Source organism: Symphalangus syndactylus, chromosome 8 (assembly GCF_028878055.3).
Source record: "Symphalangus syndactylus isolate Jambi chromosome 8, NHGRI_mSymSyn1-v2.1_pri, whole genome shotgun sequence".
Lineage (NCBI taxonomy): Eukaryota > Metazoa > Chordata > Mammalia > Primates > Hylobatidae > Symphalangus > Symphalangus syndactylus.
In genome coordinates, this window is record NC_072430.2 from 135,884,130 (window position 1) to 135,908,270 (window position 24,141).

The 24,141-nt window shown below is 44.0% G+C and overlaps 1 protein-coding gene across 14 annotated transcripts in view; it reads left to right on the forward strand.

Moving 5' to 3' along the window:
• The window catches only part of ARMC9 (armadillo repeat containing 9), a 203,459-nt gene that overhangs the window by 27,155 nt on the left and 152,163 nt on the right, over positions 1 to 24,141 (forward strand). For all 14 annotated transcript variants that reach the window (XR_010122244.1, XR_010122243.1, XM_063645291.1 and 11 more), the window contains 3 exons: positions 2,248 to 2,269; positions 10,706 to 10,863; positions 15,738 to 15,836. Coding sequence is in view for 12 of the 14 variants with exons in the window: in XM_063645291.1 (XP_063501361.1) it covers positions 2,248 to 2,269; positions 10,706 to 10,863; positions 15,738 to 15,836 (279 nt within the window). In the remaining 2 variants the exon portion in view is untranslated. The remainder of the gene's footprint in view (positions 1 to 2,247; positions 2,270 to 10,705; positions 10,864 to 15,737; positions 15,837 to 24,141) is intronic.

Below are 24,141 nucleotides of genomic sequence, written 5' to 3' on the forward strand. Positions count from 1 at the left end.
AGAGTTAGTACATATAACTTGTGTGAAGCAGTCCAGTATATAGTAAGTGCTTGATAACTGTTAGCTGTTGGCATTAGAGTTTTTAAGTACTTGTCACCCTTCATCCTGTTCCACATGGTTTGAAGCATGTGCTGAAATTTAGCAGGTAACTATTTACATTCGAATATTTTCCTTGTTACATGAAAATACTTGTAGTTCAGTTCAATACATTAAGCTTCTACTATGAGTCAAATATTGTTCTAGGATTTAGGGATATAAAGAAAAGGCCAAGATGTAATTCTCTTAGCCAAACCAGAGCTTTGAACAATAAAATAGGAGTCTGTGAGGCAAACAGAGGAGGGATGGGAATTACAGGTAGAGGGAACAGCCTGTGCAAAGGCACTGAGACAGTGCCTGGGAAACTGAAATAATTTAATATTACTGGAGCAGAGTATTGACATAGACAAACTCAGAGACTAGGCAGGGCCTAGGTCATAAAGGTTTATGGCAAGTCCTATAAGGAATAAGGAGCCTTTGAAGCATTTTAAGTAAGAGAATAACAGTTGTATTTGCAAAAAATCACTTTTTACTTCCTGATTATAGAATCAACTATATTCCTTATAGAAAATTTGGAAAGTACAGAAAGGTGTTTAATACAGACATATACCCAAATTGTAATAAATGTAGGTACATGTATGTGTGTGTATATTTCTATGCATTTTTATCAAAGGAAGAGAACATCTTCCCATATCATTAAATAGCCTTCAAAAGCAGGTTAAGTTCCCTCATAGGTTTAAACATAGAGTTACCACATGACTCAAGAATTGGTCCTGGCTGTACACCCAAGAGCTATATACCCTAGCCATATACCCAAGAGAAATGAAAACAGACATATGTCCACACAACAACCTGTACATGAATGTTCATAGTAACATTATTCATAATAGCCAAAAAAATGCAAACAACCCAAATATCTATCATCTTATGAATGGATAAACAAACTGTGGTGTTATCCAAATGATGGAATATCATTTGATATCATCCAGCCATAAAAAGGAATGAAGCACTGATTCATGCCGTAACATGAATGATCCTTGAAAGCATTATGCTAACTGAAAGAAGCCAGTGGCAGGGACCAGGTATTATATGACTCTATTCATAAAATGTCCAAAAGAGGCAAATCTGGAGAGACAGAAAGTATATTAGTGGTTGCCAGGGGCTGGGGAGAGCAGGGAAAATGGGAGTAACTGCCAGTGAGTACAGAGTTTCTTTTGGAGGATGATGAAAATGTTCTAAAATTGATTGTAGTGATGGTTGCATAACTCTGAAAATACTGAAAACCATTGAAATGTACACATTGATTGTTGATTGATTGATTGATTGAGTCAGAATTTTACTCTTGTCACCCAGGCTGGAGTGAAATGGCATGATCTTGGCTCACTGCAACCTCCGCCTCCCAGGTTCAAGCGATTCTGCTACCTCAGCCTCCCGAGTAACTGGGATTACAGGCACCTGCTACCATACCCGGCTGATTTTTGCATTTTTAGCAGAGACAGGGTTTTGCCATGTTGGCCAGGCTGGTCTCAAACTCCTGATCTCAGGTAATCCACCCACCTCGGCCTCCCAAATTGCTGGGATTACAGGCGTGAGCCACCACACCAGCCTGAAAGGTATACTTTAAATAGGTAAATTATACAGTATGTGAATAAAGCTATTACCAAAATATTAAGGAAAAGTTTAAGACAAATTAAGGGAAAAGAAACGTGTTAAGTAACTGCCTTCAGCCATGCAGCCAGACGTGTGGGAACTGCAATAGAAACCCAGGCAGTCTGGCTCCAGAGTCCGTGGTCTTAGCAACACTATGCTATGCTGTTTTCACCTCAATATCAATTTCCTTAGGATAAAGCTTTGAATTGAAGTTAAATTATGTATAAAATCAGATTTGCATTTTTAGTTGGCTTGGTAGCAGTGGGGAAGGCCTTTGGAAGGGGATAGGAAGGGGATAGGAGGCTATTGAAATAGTGCAAGACCTGAATTCAGACACTGATAATTGAGATGGGGAGAAGAGGACTTATTTGGGAGTGAGTCAGGCAAGTATGGAGAAGTTGCTTAGCTATTTATAGCAACAGTTGGAGCTGGCCCTCCCAGCTCCGAGAACTCTGTTTCACCATGCTGAGGTGCTTTCTCACAATGGCCACAGGATGTCCGATACCCCAAGTACCGTTCCCTGAATGCCTGTTTTCCTGAACTTCTTTTTCATCCCGGAAGGAGAATGGACAAAGTAACAAAGGTAAATCATCTAGATTTAAATTTGTCTAAAAACAACTTTGCCAGTTCAGATTTTAAGTAGTAAGATCAGCGCAAAGGTGGAAAGAATTCGTGATTTTGGCTTTAAGAGTCTAGATATTTATGAAAGGCTTTGCAGTCATAGTGATCTGCAGTTCCTTGAGGCCCATTTTCAGGAGGGCTGGTACTGTCAGCTTCGTCTTGCATGTCAGATAGCTAAGCCTTGGAGAAATGAAGAGAATCTAACAATATCCCAAAGGGAAGTAACTGCAGCAGCAGCACATTTTCCCTAGAAGGTGTAGGGCAGCATGAGTAAGGATAGAGTTCTTTTAATTTATTTTAATTATTTTAATGTTTAACTTTTACCTTGAACTAGTCAACTGGGGTCTTCAAAGACATATGGAGTACCCGTTCTTATCAAGCATTTTCCATTCCAAAGTAGGAATTCCAGTCTTCCGTTTGTAGCATGAAGTGTTTTTTTTCCATGGTCAATCATTTTTGCCACAACTATTCACTTTTGAATAAGGTGAGAAAAAATGTAGTTAATATGAAGTTGGTGGCCCCAGGTGGGGCACTGTGCCTCAGTTTTGCCTTTGTTACTACATTTCGAAAGCTGCTTAAATAATGATGCTGGAAAGGGCCTGTGATGCGCGTCATCTCTCTGGTGAGTATTGATGGCATAACCCTCAGTTCCCAGCAGGTGGAGTGTGACTACAGGAGATCTTGTTCCATGCGCCAGTACATTTGCCCTTTCAAAGCAGAGTCATGTCAGAGAGGATTTCAGAACTTCCTGCCATTGCTTTTTCCTGTTTCTTTTCAGGGAGTGAAACTCTTTTAAAGAAAGGAAGCATTAATTAGTAAATTATTTAGCTCTTTGCTCACCAGGGAGTTGGCAGATGAGCAATGGGGTTTGTCAGCCTCAGGGAGAGCTTGGGTTTGGGTTTGTCACTCAAGATGGCTTTGGCAGCGTCAGCCTTTGAGAAGGCTTCGGATGCTTGATTTTGCTCTTGGTAGCCTCAAGCATCCCCAGTTTAGCCGTTCTAAGTGTGCGACTGGTTCTGCCAGCCATGCTGACCCTTCTGTCGCTCAGAGGGGACAGGCCCTGCTGACCCTTCATGTAGGAGCAGGGCTACAGATATGGCCCCATGGGATCAACACAGACTGCTCCAAGGGTCGCAGGAGCACCCTGAGTCTTGGAGCTCCCCAAGGTTTCCCTGCCCCCAGTACAGTATGTGGAGGAAGAGTCCCAGCCTGCATCCTCAGCTCTGCAGGCCCGCTCTCTCAGTGCCAGCCTAGGCCCAGGCCTTGGCCACGGTGCGTCCCGGGCCAGTTTGCTCACATCTAACACAGCTGGCATCTTCAACTGGGCTGGGACTTTGGATCTTGCCCTGCAGCTCCTGGAAATGCACCTCAGCCCACTGTTCCATTGCTGCCTTACAGACCATCCCGACTTGGTGGCACAAAACAACGACATTCACTTATAATGGTGCTGATGACCCTGCGTGGTCTGGGAGCTCTGGGCTCAGTTAAGCTGTTCTCCCTCAGCATGTCTCTCAGGTGCAGTCAGGCGGAGCGGGGTGGGGCCAACTCCAAGGCACTCACACGCAGAGTGGTGGTCGGTGCTGGCTGTCACATGGGGTCTCAGCAGAGGCCCTTGACGAGAACACCTGTGTGGCCTTTCCTTGTGGCCTGGGCTTCCTCCAGGCATGTTGCCTGGTTTCCGAGGGTGAATGTCCCCAGAGAGAGCCAGGAGGAAGCTGTTATCACTTTTTCTAACCCCAGCCTCTGAAGTAAGTCAGTCATTTCTGCTGCATTCTGTTTCTTGCAAGTGAATTCCTAAGGCCCCCTCACCTTCAGAGAAAGGAAATTACATTCCTCTTCTTGATGGGAAGGAGGGTGTGTTAAAGACTACAGGCATTTTAAAACCACCACCATACCCTGCATCTCTGGACCCTAGAGAACTGCCTTAGTTGTTAGTTGAATCTGCCAAGTCGCTGTTCTGAACTAGCCTTTGGACCCCCAGGCAGTGCGGGGGGGAAGGTGGTGAGAAACTTCTCTCTGGTTCCTGAGTTTCTGCAGCTCATGTCCGCCTGGCATACACTGCATTTTTGGGCATAGCTTTCTTCTGGGAGCATTATGTCAATCTGATAAGTGGCCCAGTTTTGCAGATCAAATAAACACGGGAAGGGAAATGCAAATAAAAGAAGTATGTTTCTCTACAGGTTTTTAATGTTGGAATTTCAGTAAGGAGACCAGTTTTTAAGTCTTCTTTAGGGTCAGTTTTAACTGAGTTTTCTGGAAGCCAAGCAGAATGGCTGTGGATTTGAGTCTAGCAAGCAAAGTGCGTCTGTGGCGGAGTGAACTCTGTAATGTGGTGTTGCTATGGAGATTGGAGATTCGCATTTTGGGCCCAGGCATGACAGTCATTTGTCACCCCCTCGTCCCCTCATCCTGCAGCTAAGGCTGCAGTAACCAAAGGCACAGACATGTCCCCAGTTTAATTTAATTCTAGACTCAGGCATTGTTTTAAATGAAGTGGTTGCGTGATATCATTGTTCTGTGTATCTTGATAGGAAGTTTTCATGGTTAAGTGAGATTGCCAGAAGCTTTTAAAGAAGGCAGGAAAGGTACTTGCAACAGAAACTTCTCTCAAAAGGAATTACATTTGAAATGTTGTGTGGAATAAAAACAGGTTGACAATATAGTAACATCGGATTATTATTTTCACCTAGTCTCTTAAAAAGGATATAGAAATAGTATCTTTTGGCATTTCTAGCATGAATTGATTCAACCCTTTCAGAAAATGAGCAGTTGATCATTTTTCTGGAGTTTGGAGCCTTAAACAGTATTTTTAAAAAATGACTCATATTCTAAGTTATATTATAACTTTCTTCAGTATCTGTGGATTAGCAAAGTAGCAAAGAGGTAATTTTTATCTGAATACAAACAGGAAACAGTATATCATTATAAAAAGAGTGGTTAATTTTAGCTTTTCATAGTGGGTGAGAAAAACAATTCCATATTTAAAAGTTGATCATTTTGTCTTGAGCAGCCAATTAAAATCTCATTTACCCTTTAAAAAAAAGGGCAGTGCCCTAAGTGATGTAGAAAGGTTAAAAAAGAAAGCTTGAGTGGCGGGGGAGAGATTTACATCACTGTTATGTCAGTAGTTTTGAATATGAGGAGTCTCAATAAATTTCACTGGCATGACTAAGATGGTTTTATTAAACTAACATGGAGGTTATAATAAGACATCTCCATTAAAAGCTGAGGTCTTGCCACTAGGCACGGTGGCTCATGCCCGTAATCCCAGCACTGTGGGAGGCTGAAGTGGGAGGATAGCTTGAGGCCAGGAGTTTGTGACCAGCCTGGCCAACATAGTGAGACCCTATTGCTACAAAAACTAAAAAAAAATTAACCAAGCGTGGCGACACACATCTGAAGTCCCAGCTACTCAGGAGGCTGAGATGGAAGGATGGTTTGAGCCCAGGAGTTGCAGCGAGCTATGATCACACCACTGCACTAGTCTAGGTGGCAAAGCCAGACTCCATCTCAAAAAATAAAAAATAAGAAAAAGAAATTGAGGTCTTGCATTGCAAGGCATCTTGGCTTAGTTGTTCTTGTCTCATAAAACTTTTGACGGGGAAAATAGAAAGTCCTGTTTAATGCTCTGAAATAAAGCTGATGTGTTTGAGCTGTCACCTACATAGCTTCTAGTCATGGACAGGTCTTGTTTGTAGCTAGTTAAGGTATCTGCAAGATGATGTCTCTGGGTAGCAGGTTCTCCTCCTAAAGAGTATACAGTTGTCCTTCAGTATCTATAGGGATTTCTTCCAGGACCCCCACAAAAAACTAAAATCAACAGATGCTCAAGTCCTTTATATAAAATGGCATGGTATTTGCATACAACCTACACACATCCTCCCGTATACATTAAATCATCTCTGGATTACCTATACCTAATACAGTGTAAATGCTGTATATATTGTTGTTATACCATTTTGTTTACGACATGAAAATGATATGGAAAAAAGTCTGTCTGTGTTCAGTACAGGTGCTTCTTTTCCCGACTATTTTCAACCTGAGGTGGTTGAATCCACAGATGCAGTACCCATGGATATGGAGTGCTGACTGTATTTGAAAATGATTACAAACATTTCAGTCCTATTGCCTGCTTCCTTCTTTCCAATAGGCTGCAGGCAGTTAGGCCTTTTATCCCGGAGATGTGCCACACTTCGAAATTGTCGTAAATTCTGATTCTGGGTTCCCAAGGCAAAAGTTCCACAGATAATCTCTTATGTTTAGTAAATTGCAGAATGAAATTCCGGGGGGAAGGGTTCCTTTGTGCAGTCCAGAGGGACTGCTTTGGGGACATTCACATTGGTGATCTGGGAGGTCATTGAGCCTAGCTAATGGGTTTTGGTACTTGATTCATCATGTACCACTTGGTCTGTGTTGAGAAAGTTTGCATAGATGTTCTCCAATACTTACTACTGCAATATGGGATTGTGGATAGTATTCTGTAGAATTTGCATCTTTGGAAGTTTTAGCTTATCTAATTTTGAACTATATATATATATATATATATATATATATATATATATATGAAAAACTTTATTTGTATTTGTTTATTTTTTTGAGACAGCGCTGTTGCCCAGGCTGGAGTGCCGTGGCATGATCTTGGCTCACTGCAACCTCTGCCTCCTGGGTTCATGCGATTCTAGTGCCTCAGCCACCTGAGTAGCTGGGATTACAGGCGCGTGCCACCATGCCTGGCTAATTTTTGTACTTTTAGTAGAGACGGGATTTCACCACGTTGGCCAGGCTGGTCTCAAAATCCTGGCTTCAAGCAATTCGACCGCCTCGGCTTCCCAAAATGCTGGGATTATAGATATGAGCCACCATGCCCCACCTGAAAAAAAATTTTTTTTTTTTTTTGAGATGAAGTCTGGCTTGGTCGCCCAGCCTGGAGTGCAGTGACGTGATCTTGGCTCGCTGCAACCTCCTGCTCCCAGGTTCAAGCAATTGTCCTGCCTCAGCCTCCCGAGTAGCTAGGATTACAAGAGTGCGCCACCACGCCCTGCTAATTTTTGTATGTTTAGTAGAGACAGGGTTTCCCCATGTTGGCCAGGCTTGTGTCGAACTCCTGACCTCAGGTGATCTGTCTGCCTTGGCCTCCCAAAATGCTGGGATTACAGGCGTGAGCCACTGTTCCCAGCTGAAAAACTGTAATAGTAGCACAAATTTAACACATTCCTTTTTTTTTTTTTTTTTTTGAGACGGAGTCTTGCTCTATCACCAGGCTGGAGTGCAGTGGTGCAATCTCGGCTCACTACAACCTCCATCTCCCTGGTTCAAGCGATTCTACTGCCTCAGCCTCCCGAGTAGCTGGGACTACAGGTGTGCACCACCACGCCCTGCTAATTTTTGTATTTTTTGTATAGATGGGGTTTCACCATGTTGGCCAGAATGGTCTTGATCTCTTGAACTCGTGATCCACCCACCTTGGCCTCCCAAAGTGCTGGGATTACAGGAGTGAGCCACCGCGCCCGGCCAAATTTATCACATTCTAAGAGGCAGAAGGTTATGACCCCCTTTGCCTAATAATGTTTAAGGAGAATCTTGATAAATGATTTTCAGGGACATTCTCAGAGGATTCAAATACTGGATGTAAATTCATGCCAGGTGACTTTTTTTTTTTTGAGACGGAGTTTCGCTCTTGTTGCCCTGGCTGGAGTACAATGGCGTGATCTTGGCTCACTGCAACCTCCGCCTCCCAGGTTCAAGCAATTCTCCTGCCTCAGCCTCCCAAGTAGCTGGGATTACAAGCATGTACCACCACAGCTGGCTAATTTTGTATTTTTAGTGGAGATGGGGTTTCACCATATGGGCCAGGCTGGTCTTGAACTGCTGACCTCAGGTGATCCACCTGCCTTGGCCTCCCAAAGTGCTGGGATTACAGGTATAAGCCACTGTGCCTGGCCTTTGCCAGGTGACTTTTTAAAGTTATCTTTCAAAACTGAGATTTGTGGATGTTGAATAATAATAATAATTCATTATCTTTGATATTTTGCGTTTTTAATTATTTATTTATTTATTTATTTATTTATTTATTTTTGAGACAGAGTCTCTGTCACCCAGGCTGGAGTGCAGTGGCGTGATCTCAGCTCACTGTAAGCACCACCTGCCGGGTTCAAGCAATTCTCTTGCCTCGGTCTACTGAGTAGCTGGGACTACAGGTGCGTGCCACCACACCTGGCTAATTTTTGTATTTTTAGTAGAGACGGGGTTTCACCATGTTGGCCAGGCTAGTCTCGAACTCCTGATCTCAAGTGATCCACTCGCCTTAGCCTCCCAAAGTGCTGGGATTACAGGCCTGAGCCACCGCGCCCAGCTGAAGATATTTTGGGTTTTAATAGTAAAAATATTTTACTTCTGTAGATAAACAGTAATCAAACATGAAGGTTTTTGAAGTACAATTTGAATGTAGGTTTTTAGAACACAAATTAGGAAGAATGGTTAACTTAGGTTATCTCGAACCCGTGATGTGCACCAGATCCATTTGAGGAGTTTGTTGACTATATAGACACTCAGACCCCACTCAGTGTCTATAAAATCAGAATCTCTGGGAGTGAGGCCTGGTCATCTTTATTTGTGGGTGATTCTGATGTATTTCAGAGCTTGCATGCCACTGCTTTAGGATGGAACCTTTCTGCCACTTTTAAAAGTTATCTACTTGTGGCCGGGCGCGGTGGCTCATGCCTGTAATCCCAGCACTTTGGGGGGCCAAGGCAGGTGGATCACCTGAGGTCAGGAGTTCAAGACCAGCCTGACCAACATGAAGAAACCCCATCTGTACTAAAAATAAAAAATTAGCCGGGCATGGTGGCACATGCCTCTAATCCCAGCTACTCGGGAGGCTGAATCAGGAGAATCACTTGAACCTGGGAGGCGGAGGTTGCAGTGAGCCGAGATCACGCCATTGCACTCCAGCCTGGGCAACAGAGCAAAACTCCATCTCAAAAAAAAAAAAGTTATCTACTTGTATAGAAATGTATTTACAAAGTCTTTCACCCCTTTCCATGAAATGAAATAGTGGTAATAGCCACCACTATATAACCTGCTCTAGGCCAGCCATTGTGCTAGGCATGTTGAGTGTCTTTTTTTAAATTTAATCTTCACAATAACCGATCAAGGCAATTATTGTCTCCATTTTATAGGTTAAGAAATGAGAATTACAGAGTTAAATATTTTATCTGTGGTTACCCAGCAAAAAAGTAATAGAGTAGGGATTTGAGCCCAGGTCTTTATAATTTGAAACCTGTTCTACAATGAAGACTTCAAATATTATACAGTACTTGGATCAGGACAATAGTGAGTTACTCTGGGTTTGGGGGCACTGTTACCTCCTTTCTCCAAAGTGTGACCTTCAAGAAAGAGGGAAGGTGGTACGGGCAAAGAAGTGCCAACACCGATGAGGATTTGCCTATTCCTGCCAAGACCAGGGTGGCTTGGCTTCAGTGTCTTTAGGGCTGCCCATGGGGGAATTCCAAGCAGAGAATCCTAGAGCTTTCTAAGCTACTTGCTGTAAGGCCTGGTGGGAGTGGTTTTATGCCTTATCAAACTGGCAGAATGATGGAATCTCTTCTCCTTCTGGATTCTTGTTTTTCCTAGCATGAGTCAAGCAGCCCAAAGTTTTATTTAAAATAAAGAAGTGTCCTGCAGATATGAATTGTCCCCCAGACAACTTCATAATACAAAACAGAGACACAGATTTGACTCAGGCATTTTATGAGCTCAGTATAGAATAAAACATTCTTTTCTTTCTTTTTGAGACAGAGTCTCGCTCTGTTGCCCAGTTGCCCAGGCTGGAGGACAGTGGTGCGATCTTGGCTCACTGCAACTGCTGCCTCCCAGGTTCAAGCGATTCTTGTGCCTCAGCCTCCTGAGTAGCTGGGATTATAGGCAAGCACCACCATGCCTGGCAAATTTTTGTATCTTTTTAGTAGAGATGGGATTTCGCCATGTTGCCCAGGCTGGTCTCCAACTCCTGGCCTCAAGTGATCTGCCCGCCTCGGCCTCCCAAAGTGTTGGGATTACAGGCGTGAGCCACCACCAGCCCTAGACATGTTTATTTTCTTAGACCTAGAAGAACTAAAAGAAATTGCATGAAGTTCAGTCAAGGGAATAGATTTTCTTAGGAAACCCAGTGAGGATTGAGTTGAACTTCCCGAAAAGGAAATTTTAAGTCAGTGGTTACAAAGCACTATGTAAATAAATGTGGCATAAAATGGAAGTAAGTGTGAAACACAAATAGTGTCAAATTTATTGTTACAACAAAACATTCTGACAATAAGTATGGTAGTTCTTTGAGAATAATACAATTATTTTTCATATTGTGGATTTTTATTGATGTTGTTTGTTTTAACTGTCTTCCTAGAAATGTTGCAGCAGCTCCACCAGCAGCTGGTTGAAGCTGAACGTAGGTCAATGACATACCTCAAACGATACAATAAGATCCAGGCCGACTACCACAATCTCATTGGAGTCACAGCAGAGCTGGTGGATTCTCTAGAGGCCACAGTCAGCGGCAAGATGGTAAAGAAGATCCCCAGTTGTGTGTATGTCTGTTTGGCAATGAAGAAGGCTTATGGGCATGGACTATGTTGATATGGCAGATGGAGCCTGCCTCTCTCCATTCCAAGCCAGTGGCGCCTGCTGCTCTATTTCCAAAAGCCAACATGCATGAAGGAGATAAAGCTGATATTTTTTACTGTTTTTATCAAGCTGCTTGCAGTGTTTTATCCATTTTTCTTAACATACTATCTGCCATGTCTTTATTTCTCTACTTTATTCTTTTTTTTTTTTTTTGAGACGGAGTTTTGCTCTTGTTGCCCGGGTTGGAGTGCAATGGCGTGATCTTGGCTCACTGCAACCTCCGCCTCCCAGATTCAAGTGATTCTCCTGCCTCAGCCTCCCAAGTAGCTGGGATTACAGGCATGTGCCACCACACCCAGCTAATTTTGTATTTTTAGTAGAGACAGGGTTTCTCCATGTTGGTCAGGCTGCTCTCAAACTCCTGACCTCAGGTGATCCGCCAGCCTTGGCCTCCCAAAGTGCTGGTATTACAAGTGTGAGCCACTGTGCCTGGCCCTTTTTAAAAAATATATTTTTCAAAAAACTGAGACAGGATCTTGCTTTGTTGCCCAGGTTGATTTTGAACACCTGGGCTCAAGTGATCCTCCCACCTTGGCCTCCCAAAGTCCTGGGGATTACAGGTGTGAGCCATCGCACCCAGCCTCTACCTTATTAATATTAGCAAAGGATAAATTGTCTGGCAACAGAAAAACATGTGCTAGCAAAAAAATGAGGGGGACGTGCCCTGCTGTCATATAGGAAAGCCACTGATTTTCTAATATTGGTTTTGTATCCAGCTACCTTTCTGAATCCCATTAATCTTGGGTTTTTTTATTGATTCTTCTGTATTCTAGATTGACAGTCATGTTATCATCAAATAATATTTGTGTTTTGCTTTTAAAATTTATCTTAACCTTTTTTTCTTAGTACATTGGCTATGGCCTATGGGATATTGTTGAATAATGTCATCATGGGCATCTTTATCTCATTCCTGACTTTTTATAAAGTACAATAAAATCTATTTGTGGACATACAGATATTTTAAAAATTGAAGTAACTGTAGATTCACACTGCAGTTATAAAAAATAATTCAGGCCAGGCACAGTGGCTCACACCTGTAATCCCAGCACTTTGGAAGGCTGAGGCGGGAGGATCACTTGAGGCCAGAAGTTTGAAACTACTCTGGGCAATATGGTGAGACCTCTGTCACTAAAAATATTATACAATTAAAAATAAAATTAGCCAGGCATGGTGTCTCACACCTGTAATGTCAGCACTTTGGAAGGCTCAGGTGGGCAGATCAGCTGAGGTCAGGAGTTCAAGACCAGAGCCCTGGCCAACATGGCGAAACCCCATCTCTACTAAAAATACAAAAATTTGCCAGGTGTAGTGGAGCACATCTGTAATCCCAGCTACTCGGGAGGCTGAGGCGGGAGGATCTCTTGAACCTGGCTGGCAGAGGCTGCAGTGAGCCAAGATTGCACTCCAGCCTGGGCAACAGCGTGAAACTGTGTCTCAAATAAATAAATTTAATTTAATTTAAAAAAAGATGGGTCAGAGGAGGAAAGCTGGACTCTTTTTTTTTTTTTTTTTTTTGAGACGGAGTCTCGCTCTGTCGCCCAGGCTGGAGTGCAGTGGTGCAATCCCGGCTCACTGCAAGCTCCGCCTCCCGGGTTCACGCCATTCTCCTGCCTCAGCCTCTCCGAGTAGCTGGGACTACAGGCGCCCGCCACCACGCCCGGCTAATTTTTTGTGTTTTTAGTAGAGACGGGGTTTCACCGTGGTCTCGATCTCCTGACCTCGTGATCCGCCCGCCTCGGCCTCCCAAAGTGCTGGGATTACAAGCGTAAGCCACTGCGCCCGGCCGAAAGCTGGACTGTTTACTAGCCTTCCTAATGTAAAAGAACCGCGTTGTCTCGGTAAAAGATTGAAACAATTCAGAGAAGCGTGTAGTAAGGAGCAAAAGCTCCTTCACCACAATGCTGTAGATTCATTTCCTTATTGATGTTCAAGACTGACATTGTCTTGTGTATTATTTTAGAACATTTCTCTGCATATGCGTGTGTGTGTGTGTGTGTGTGTACACATGCATACAGCGTTTGTGTGTGTGTGTGTATGTGTGTGTGTGTGTACACACATGCATACAGCATTTGTACCCTTAGTTGGGATCATATGATTCATTACTCTTCTGAACCTTGCTATTTCTCTTTCGATATATCTTGGAGATCTTTCCATATGACCAGATCCACCTCATTTGTTTTAATTCATATACACAATTGCATTATAAGGGTGAATCATTATCAGATCTCTGGTGATGAACATTTAGACTTTTTGTTTTTTTGTTTGCTATAACAAAAAATGTTGCAGTGAACATCCTTGTGTATACTGTACATCTTGATAAAATTCTAAAAGTGGAATTGCTAGGGCAAAGGTATGGGCATGAGCATTTTGATAGAGGTTGCCAAATTATTTGTCCTAAAATGTCAACAATGTCTACTCCCCCAGTAGTGTATGACAGTACCTATTTCTCCACACATGGCAACACCAAATAGGATTAAACTTTGAAATCTTTGTCAGTTTGGTAAGTAAAACTTGGCATTCTGCATATTTTAATTTAGATTTCTTTAATTATGTATGAGGCTGAGTATATTTTCATGTATTATTCTTGGCTATGTATATATATTTTGTTTTGTTTTGTTTTGTTTTGTTTGTTTTGGTCAGCCATCCATTTTCTTTCCTCATTCTCCTGTTTTAAGCAAGAAAGTGACATGATCAGATTGGCTTGTTAGAGAAATGGTTCTGCTAGCAGTTTCAGAAGTTAAAGGAGGAAACAGTTTCAGAACTGAGGGTTTGATCCAAAGTCTCAAAAGCCACAGAAAACTCCAGAAGAAGAGACCTGAAAAGTATCCAGTGTTTTTGACACTTAGAAGTTCACTGGTTGTGAGCTTTGCCACATGAGTTTCCATGGAGGAACACAGGTGGAAAGTTGGTCACATTGTATTGAAAGTTGAAGGTAGGTTGAGACAGTAAACGCAAGCGGTTTTTTCTAGGACCTTGGCTGTAAAGAGAAGCTGTTGAGAGGGTGATTGATAGATAAGGATCTAGGGTGAAAAGAAGAAGAAAATCTAGGGTAGAAGACGGGGAAGGTATGTTTTTAATATGAAATATATGTGAACATGTTTCTAGTTGTAGGGAAGGAATAAGTATAGAAAGAAAGGTTAAAAATACAAGATGAAAAAGGTATGTTTTTTGTTCGTTTGTTTGAGACAGGGTCTCACTCTGTTGTCTAGCTGGAGTGCAGTGGTGCAATCCCAGCTCACTGCAGCCTCGACCTCCCAGGCTCAAGCCATCCTTTCACCTCAGCCTTCTGAGTAGCTGGGACTACAGGTGTGTGCCACCATGCCTGGCTAATTTTTATTTTACTTTTATTAAAGATGATATTTCACTGTGTTACCCAGGCAAGTCTCAAACTCCTGAGCTCAAGTAATCTGCCTGCCTCAGCCTCCCAAAGTGCTGGGATTACAGGCATGAGCTACTATGCCAGGCCTGAAAAAGGAATGTTTAAATTTTGATACTATAGAAATTTGCTGTAGGAATTCAGAAGGAATGGACTCAGGATAATATAGGAGGTCTGGCCCTGGGATGGGGTTCCTTTTTCTGAGTCACTTCACATGTAGCTATGTAACAAAGGATGACAGACCTCTGCCACAGGATGGACAGAGTCTTTTATGTGGCTGAAGCAGACCAGAAGTTTCTAGCAGATAGGCAGGAGGCCTAGGAGGAGAGAAAAGGGCCCAGCCCTTTCCAGCTCCCCAGGGGTGGAGTAGCCCTGCTTCCCACGCAGTCCAGGGGATGGCCTTCCTCCCATGCAAGTGGATGAGCAAGGGGTGGGAGAGCAGCCGCTTCTACTGCCATGTGGAAGTTCCCCCAGGTGGAATCATGAAGCTGCGGAAGAGGAGGCTCTTTTTCAATTATCATGCCTAGAAAAAAGTGTGGAAGGATGTACACTTTTTAATAGTCGTTATTCGCAGGGATTGGTTTGTGGGGAAAGGGTGGGATTCAGGAGAGGTTGTGGTACTTGTACATTGAAATGTGCATACATTATTTTTCTAAAAAGAAAATAGATGAAAAAAATTCCAAGATGACCACTTTCGATGTTGTATGTCAATCCTGAATTCTCGTAGCTGGTGAGAGAGGTACAAGAGATGCTAAAGGAGAATGCAGGATCCAGCAGCGTTGATGGCGACAGCAGCTCAGCCGCACGTTGTCGAGCACTGCATAGTTGATTAAAAGCGTTTCCATCACTCATTCAGCAAGCACTGGCCAAGCCACCTGTCATGTGCTAGGCATATCGGTGACCTCATTTACCTGCTCACTGTGGCTGTTACAGTAAAGGTGTGGAAAGCGAGAGGCAGAGCTGTTGGTCTTCTCGAGTCCAGGACTTAAGCCCTGATCTTCAGATTTGAAGCTTGGCTCTCTTTCCCCCACATTATGGTTGTTCAGTGACTTTGTTACATGAATTTACCAAAATGGTTTAGGATCTGTTTATTCTACATGACAGTGGAGATAGCTGAAGTGGAGTCAGATAATTTGCAGTCTGATGTCTCATGGGCACACCTGCAGTGTGTTAGCACCTTGTTCTGTCAGGGCCGGTGCTTTCACTCCTCCCAAGAGCTCTGATGTTAAAGCAAATGATTATTTTTCTGGCTTATATACCTCATCATCATGCCTTACAAAAAGCTGTTGAGAGACCACTCTAATAATTGCCAGCGTGCCTCAGGTGTCCCTCAGTGAGTTTCATGCCATCACCAGATGTCTTTGTGTCCTCCTTGCAGATTACCCCTGAGTACCTCCAGAACGTCTGTGTCCGCCTGTTCAGTAACCAGATGCGGCAGAGCCTGGCGCATAGTGTGGACTTCACGAGGCCTGGGACGGTGAGGCTCCGCGCTCAGGGCAGGGTGCCCGTGGTCTATCCCCCCAAATTTAAAAAGAATGTAACTTTAAAAATAGCATGAAAAAATAACATGGAAGAGGCTGCATCTAAGCTGGCTTTTGAAGTCTAGAAACTCCTAGAAGGAAAATAAATCTGTTTTTGAGGCCGGGCGCGGTGGCTCACGCTTGTAATCCCAGCACTTTGGGAGGCCGAGGTGGGCGGATCACGAGGTCAGGAGATCGAGACCACGGTGAAACCCCATCTCTACTAAAAATACAAAAAAAAAAATTAGCCGGGCGTGGTGGCAGGCGCCTGTAATCCCAGCTACTCGGAGAGGTTGAGGCAGGAGAATGGCATGAACCGGGGAGGCGGAGCTTGCAGTGAGCCGAGATTGCGCCACTGCACTCTAGCCTGGGCGACAGAGCGAGATTCCGTCTCAAAAAAAAAAAAAAAAAATCTGTTTTTGAAAAGGGTACAGCTGAAAGCTGGCCTCCTAGGGAGAGTGAGGAGAGAGGCGTGTTCTGCCTACCAGTTGCAGCCATTCAGTGGGGGCTCCCAGGGTTGGGGATCAGTAGGAGTGGATGGAAACTTTATTCTCCTTTTTTAAAAGCACTGCCATAGTGGAAGTTGTGTGGTCTAAAGCAGGGGCACTTTTTTTTTTTTCCCTAACTTTTTACTTAGAATAATTGCAAAATTGCAAAAGTAGCACAAAGGACACTGGTATACCCTTTACCCAGAGTCACCAGCTGTTAGCATTGGCCTCTTCCTTTTTTGTGTCTCTACACACACGTGAACATGCACACATACACACAAAATCTGTTTTCTGAACTTTTTGAGGATAAATTATAGATATTATGACTCTTTACTCCTAAATACTTCAGTGTGTATTTCTTAAGGTTAGGAATATTCTCTCATATAACTATACAGTTACCAACTTCAGTAAATTTAACATTGATACAGCCTTCTTATCTACCATCCATTTTCTGATTTTGGGAGTTGAGTCAATGTCCTTCATTGCATTTCTCGTCCTCTGGTCATCTAGGGTCAATTGTCACATTGAGTTGGCACAGCTCTTAGCCTCTTCTAATCTCGAATATTTCCTCAGCCTTTCTTTGAGTTACATGACATTAACATATTAGAAGAATATAATTTTCCCTCTTTAAAAAAAAAATAGAACATTTTGCTGGGCGCAATGGCTCACACCTATAATCCCAGCACTTTGGGAGGCCAAGAGTGGGGGTGGATCACCTGATGTCAGGAGTTTGAGACCAGCCTGGCCAACATGGTGAAACCCCATCTCTACTAAAAATACAAAAATTAGCCAGGCATGGTGGTGGGCACCTGTAGTCCCAGCTACTCAGGAGGCTGAGGCAGGAGAATCGCTTGAACCCGGGAGGCAGAGGTTGCAGTGAGCCGAGATCGTGCCATTGCACTACAGCCTGGGGGACAACAGCAAGACTTCGTCTCAAAAAAAAAAAAAAAAAAAAATAGAACATTTCTCCTTTTGTGTTTGATATTTCCTTATAATTAGATTCAGGTTATGCATCCCTGAATCACCTAGGCCAAATATGACATCGGTGATCGTGTGTCCTCCTTAGACTAGCACACCTGAAGGCCCATGGTTTTGAGGCAGGCGTTCTTAACCAGGGGAGACACCATTGTCTCTCGAAGTCTTCAAAATACAGTAACCCACGGACCAGGAGCTCACACCAACCTGCTGCCCCATTCACAGGCTGGGTGGGTGAAGCCCTATGAAGCCAGCTGTGTAGATTTGGAATGAGGCTCCTGTGTGATCCTGAGGCACCCCTGTGGGTCAGAGCCACAGCTTTTAAGTAAGGGTTTGCACATTACTGTAATATTAGAGTCTTAATAAACAGAAGCCTTTTTTTTTAGTATTTAAAAGAAAATGTATACCCTACCTAATTCTCAAGTAGATTTGAAGAAGTTTATTATAATATGAGAAAACATAAATATGAGAAACAAGAAGGTAGAAAATAAAAATAAGTAAAGAAATTGTGGTTAAGGGAAAATAAGGGTGGGAAAAATAAAAGTAGGCAAGGGCTAAGGCTGGTACAAAAAATGCATGCTGTGAGTTGCCTCTCCAGAGAGGTAGGCTGCAGACTGGGCTCTGAGCTTTCTAGCAGTCTGTGCAAAAAGGGAAACATGAGCAGTTACATGATTCCCAGTGCTTATAAAGCAGGAGAGGGCAGTTACATAACTTTTATTATGTAATATTTCCTGCATCCAAAACAACATATGTGCTGCATATGCAGGCTAGGAACCATGACAATAAAACAAACACTCACAAGTCTGCCACATGTGGCCTGAAATAGACCATTTCAGTGCTGCTAAAGTTTTCTACCCTTCAGGCTTCTTCCAAGTGGGTGTATTACTTACATAATTTAAAAACAAATTTAAATGCTTTTTTTTTTTTTAAACTGGATGGTCAGACAACTGCTTCACACAGTTATTCCTGGTGCTAAGACCCAGGGATAGTCTCTTGGGTCAGCAGTTTCTATGGATCTTCATAGAAAGCACATAGTCATGTGCCAAAGAGCAGGCGGCCTTGACCACTTCCTCTCAGCCTAACAGAAATATCTCAGAACGGCTGGCTCTGTCAGCTGTTCCACACACGTGGACAGACAAATGGTAGAAGCGGAGTCTTTGGGACAGTGGCCACAGTGATTTTAGTGTGCCAAAATCTTAGAGAATCAGCCATTTTTAAAAGGTCGGTAAAGTCACCATTGGATATGCAAGTCTTAGAAAAGTAACTTCCTCATGAGCCCCTCAGAAGAAGGACTTGAAGCCACATCCCCGAGAATATGGCTGACCCTCTGTCCACTGTCCAGTTAACATTTGGACAGTTAGGAAGCAGAGTGTGCTTACCGAAAACTGTGGCTTTCTCATAGCAATTAGCATGGCAGGATCTGTGTCTACTAGGAGCACTCCTTTCTTCCTCCTTCCCATTTATTTGTTAATTCATCAAAGACTTAGTGTTTTCTAGGTTGAGTTTATAAAATCCCATTATATCTTATATATACAAGCCATCCTTATATTCCCATCTTCTATAGGAGGAGTGACGTACCCAGTTTATTTAAAACTGATGTTGGTCGGGCACAGTGGTGCACACCTGTAATCCCAACACTGGGAGTCCAAGGCGGGCAGATTGCTTGAGCCTAGGAGTTTGAGGCCAGTCTGGGCAACATGGTGAAAACCCGTCTCCACCAAAAAATACAAAAATTAGGCCAGGCGCAGTGGCTTACGCCTGTAATCCCAGCACTTTGGGAGGCCGAGGCGGGCAGATGACAAGGTCAGGAGATCGACACCATCCTGGCTAACATGGTGAAACCCCGTCTCTACTAAAAATACAAAAAAATTAGTTGGGCATGGTTGCGTGTGCCTATAGTCCCCAGCTACTTGGGAGGCTGAGGCAGGAGAATGGCATGAACCCGGGAGGTGGAGCTTGCAGTGAGCTGAGATCGTGCCACTGCACTTCAGCCTGGGCGACAGAGCAAGACACCGTCTCAAAAAAAAAAAAAAAAAATTAGCTGGGCTTGGTGGTGCGTGGCTGTAGCCCCAGCTACTCAGGAGGTGAAGTGGGAGGATCACTTGAGCCTGGGAGGTTGAGGCTACAGCAAGAGGAGATTGCACCACTGCACTCCAGCCTGGGTGACAGAATGAGAGCCTGTCTCAAAAGAAAGAAAAAACTGATGACATGTTATTAAGCACGGTTTAAAAGGGAGCAGGGGTACAACACAGCTGGTTATCCCACGAGAAGTTATCAGTGCCATCTGTCAGGGGACAGTCCTACCACCCCTGACTATTATGTTAGCAGCAAAATACAGACTTTGTCTAACCACTGGAAACCAGGGGAGGGAGGATGAGTTATGTTTAGCTTAGTGATAACCATTCTTCTTCTACTGAATCATTGGCTTAGGAACACGCAATAAAAGCTGCAAAAGCCTTTTACTGTTTCTAGCTGATTTCTCTAACAAGATGATAAAAAGCGGATGGGGGGTCATTGTCAAAGTATAAAAGAGTATTGTTGTTGACTAGGCATGCATATATAAAGTTGATTTACGATATCTGTCTCGAGTTCAGATTTACAATGTGTGAAGAAGGAAGTTAAGAAACAGTTTAGATGCAATGTCCAGTGACTGGACTGATAGGATTTAGGATTTGGAAGGAGAAGAAGATTGCTTGCTTTTTTGCTGATTTTTTAAAGGGATAAATTCTGCTCTAGGGCCCAACAGAAGGCCATCAATTTCAAGATAAATACGTGGCATAGATCAGCTTTCTTCATAGAGCGGTCTTGGGTCAGCTCGCTGTCAGGTGCTCTGTTGAGCTTGAATGTTACTGCTAATTACATACTGTAAAGGAGCTTGGCTGGGCCCTTTCACAAAACCATTGATGTCTATAAAATTTGGTACACTTGATACTGGTTTTTATATCTGGCAGTTAACAAGAATCTGGGCTTCTACCAACTTACTCACTGTTAAAAATTCAAAAGGGCCCATTAAATCGAGCCCTTCTTTCCCCCTGAGTTCTGAACTGATTGAAAAATAGGACAAAAGAGTAAAGGAAAAAGGAGATGAAAATATCACTGTTGGTATTGACAAAGCTTATATTGGAGAATGTGGATCTTTTTTTTTTTTTTTTTTTCGAGACAGGGTCTCGCTCTGTTACCCAGGCTGGAGTGCATTGGCACAATCAGGGGCCACTGCTGCCTTGACCTCCTGGGCTCAAGTGGTCCTCCCACCTCAGCTTCCTGAGTAGCTGGGACTATAGGCCTGCATCACCATGCCCAGCTAATTTTTATTTTTTATTTTTGTAGAGATGAGGGCTCACTATGTTGCCCAGGCTGGTCTCAAACTCCTGGGCTCAAGCAGTCCTCCCACTTTGGCCTCCCAAAATGCTGGGATTACAGGTGTGAGCCACCACACCTGGCTGAGAATGTGGATTTTGTTTGTAGGCAGGTGGGGTCCTACTCTTGTGCCTGGGAATTACAGAAGCATTCTTGCACAGTCCTGGACAGCTCTGGCCAAGCCTAGCCTGCTGCCATTGCTGGGCCACCATGGGGATGGCACAGAGGAGCGGACTTGACACGTCTTCTCTGGTAGGCTCTGTCCAAAGCAGAAGAGGACAGGCAGGGCAGTGATGCCCAGGTCTGCCCCCAGCCTCACAAGTCCTGTTAGTCACCACTTCTCTGGAGAGGAAGGCTCCCACTGACAGAGCACCTCACAGTAGAAACACCACAAGAGGAAAGAAGTGTGGTTCTGCCCTCACCTAGTTCACACCCAGGTTAGCTGTATTCAGAAGGCTGCCCATGTTATCGAAGCTGGCACAGGTATCTGGGCACTCCCAGAGGGTTTATAATGACGGGATTCATTTCTTTGAGGCGAGAGCTGTCCCAGGTGGCCTTTTCACTTTGACTCCACGTATTGCTGCTCCAACCCATTTGTCTCTCTGTAGTCCTTACCTTATCAGAGCCTTTGGCTTGCTGGGATATGAGAGAAATCAGATTTTATATTATCATCAACTTAGTCATAAGAAATAAGGGAGAAAGTTATCCCTCAGGGCACAAGAGGCTGAGTTTTTTGTTTTCTAAGATTACGCAAGTCACATAGGCGTGTTTGTTTGCAGGGAACACAGTGCTAGGCTGTTCCTGGATGACGGTCTGCTGTCAGGGTTTCACCCGTGGCAGAGCAGCTCCCTGGCTGTGATCTATTGAAAGTCAGCCCTGGGCACAAGGGGTTAGCGTTAGGGTTAGGGCTAGTGTTACGCAAATGTGTTAGCTAGAAAGTGTACCATTTTATCTGTAAATGAAGGAAAACCCATCCCCTCCCTTCACTCAGCGCGTCCTGCCCTCCCATGGGAACCTGTTGCCTGCGTTTCATATGCATCCTTCTAGAGCCTTTAAGTATACATCATTAATACTTATGTGTATATTTTCTTTATCTTTTAGAGTTCTAATTTGAGAACAGCATTCCTCTATGAGATATTTAGGTGGCTTTTCTGTTTTTTGCTGTTTCTAATGGTGTAGTACACATTTTGCCTGCCAAGAGCAGTTGAAAGTGCCTTCATCGGTCTTTCTCTTCTTCACCGCCTGTTCCCCCTGGGCAAATGTGAATGCAGAGACGCTGGAGAAAAGATGTGCCATGAGAGGGGGCCATTCCACCCACATCAAGCCTCTGCCCTAAGGGCAGGAGTGGGTAGAAAGCAGGCTGACCAGGAGACAGAATCTGGTGCCAACTCCTAAGGTAGAAATTCGAGCTCCTGCCCCCTAATGAGTCCCAAGTCTGACCTAGTGGCACCTCTGGGTTTGTGGATTCCTTGGATGGGGAGGTTTCCATTTAAATGCATCCTTATTTACAAAGATGGCCCATTTGAGAATTAATGCTCTTTTTCTTCAACAACTCCAGCTAAGGCCCCATTGGAAATAAAAGTCAAAACACTTTATTTATTTGGCTTTTATTTTAGGCTCAGCAGGTACATGTGCAGGTTTGTTACATGAGTAAATTACATGTCGCTGGGATTTGGTGCACAGATGATCTCATCACCCAGGTAGTGAGCATAATCCTGACAGTTAGTTTTTCAAACCTTGCCCCTCCCACCCTCCCCCTGCCAATAGTTCCCGGTATCTGTTATTCTGATCTTTGCGTCCTTTAGTGCTCAGTGTTTAGCTTCCACTTAGAAGTAAGAGCGTGCGGTATTAGGTTTTCTTTTCCTGTGTTAATTCGCTTAGGATGATGGCCTCCAGCTGCATCCATGTCGCTACAAAGGACATGCTTTTGTTCTTTTTTGTGGTTTCGTAGTATTCCATTGTATATATGTACCACATTTTCCTTATCCAGTTCACTGCTGATGGGCACCTGCGTTGATTCCATGTCTTTGCTATTGTGAATAGTGCTGCCATGAACATATGAGTACGTGTGTCTTTTTGGCAGAACGATTTATTTTCCTTTGGGTATAGAATTGCTGGGTCAAATGGTAGTTCTGTTTGAAGTTCTTGAGAAACTTCCAAACTGCTTTTCACAGTGGCTAAACTAACTTACATTCCCACAAACACATACAAAGCTTTTTTTGTTTTTGTTTTTGAGACAGGGTCTTGCTTTGTCGCCCAAGCTCACTGCAGCTTCAACCTCCTGGGCTCGGGTGTTCCTTCTACCTCAGTCTCCCAAGCAGCTGGGACTACAGATACATGTCACCACGCTTGGCTAATTTTTTTTTTTTTTTTTTTTTTTGAGATGGAGTCTCGCTCCGTCACCCAGGCTGGAGTGCAGTGGCACGGTCTCGGCTCACTGCCAGCTCTGCCTCCCGGGTTCATGCCATTCTCCTGCCTCAGCCTCAGCCTCCTGAGTAGCTGGGACTACAGGTGCCCACCACCACGCCCGGCTAATTTTTTGTATTTTTAGTAGAGACGGGGTTTCACCGTGTTAGCCAGGATGGTCTCGATCTCTTGACCTCGTGATCCTCCCGCCTCGGCCTCCCAAAGTGCTGGGATTATAAACGTGAGCCAACATGCCCAACCTTGTGATTTTAATTTGCATTAAAATGGTTTTGATTTTGTGATGGATGCTATAGCATTAAATGTAAAAAGACCCAAGACATGTGGCTCCTATAAGGCACCTGCTTCCACCTCAGCCATCTTTGTCAGCAGCTTCCTGTTGTGTGGCTTGTGGCTCTGGCTTGAAGCTCAGCATCTTCAGCCCTTGCCTTCTCCCCAGTGTGATTTTCTTACATCTTGGCAAATTCCTATGCTTTCCCCACATTGCCGCCATGTGTCCAGGCCATCTTCCTTGGTGCAATGCCCTGCGTACTGAGGAGTCTCCCAACCAGCACCCCTGACCCTGCTATACCTCATATACCAATGCCTGTTGCATACCCAGACCAACCTGGTGATGAGAGGGTTTAACACCTTTGTAGGCCGGGTGCAGTGGCTCAGGCATGTAATCCCAGCACTTTGGGAGGCCGAGGCAGGCAGATTACTTGAGGTCGGGAGTTTGAGACCAGCCTGGCCAGCATGACAAAACCCCGTCTCTACTAAAAATACAAAAATTAGCCAAGCGTGGTGGTGCACACCTGTAATCCCAGCTACTTGGGAGACTGAGGCATGAGAATCACTTGAATCTGGGGGCAGAGGTTGCAGTGAACTGAGATCACGCCATTGCACTCCAGCCTGGGCAACAGAGCAAGACTCTGTCTCAAAAAAGAAAACACCTTTGTATTAATATCTCAACCAGTGAGTAGAGCTGTGACCAGCCATCAGCTGAGACCTTTCTCAAGCTCCAAACCCAGACTTCTGG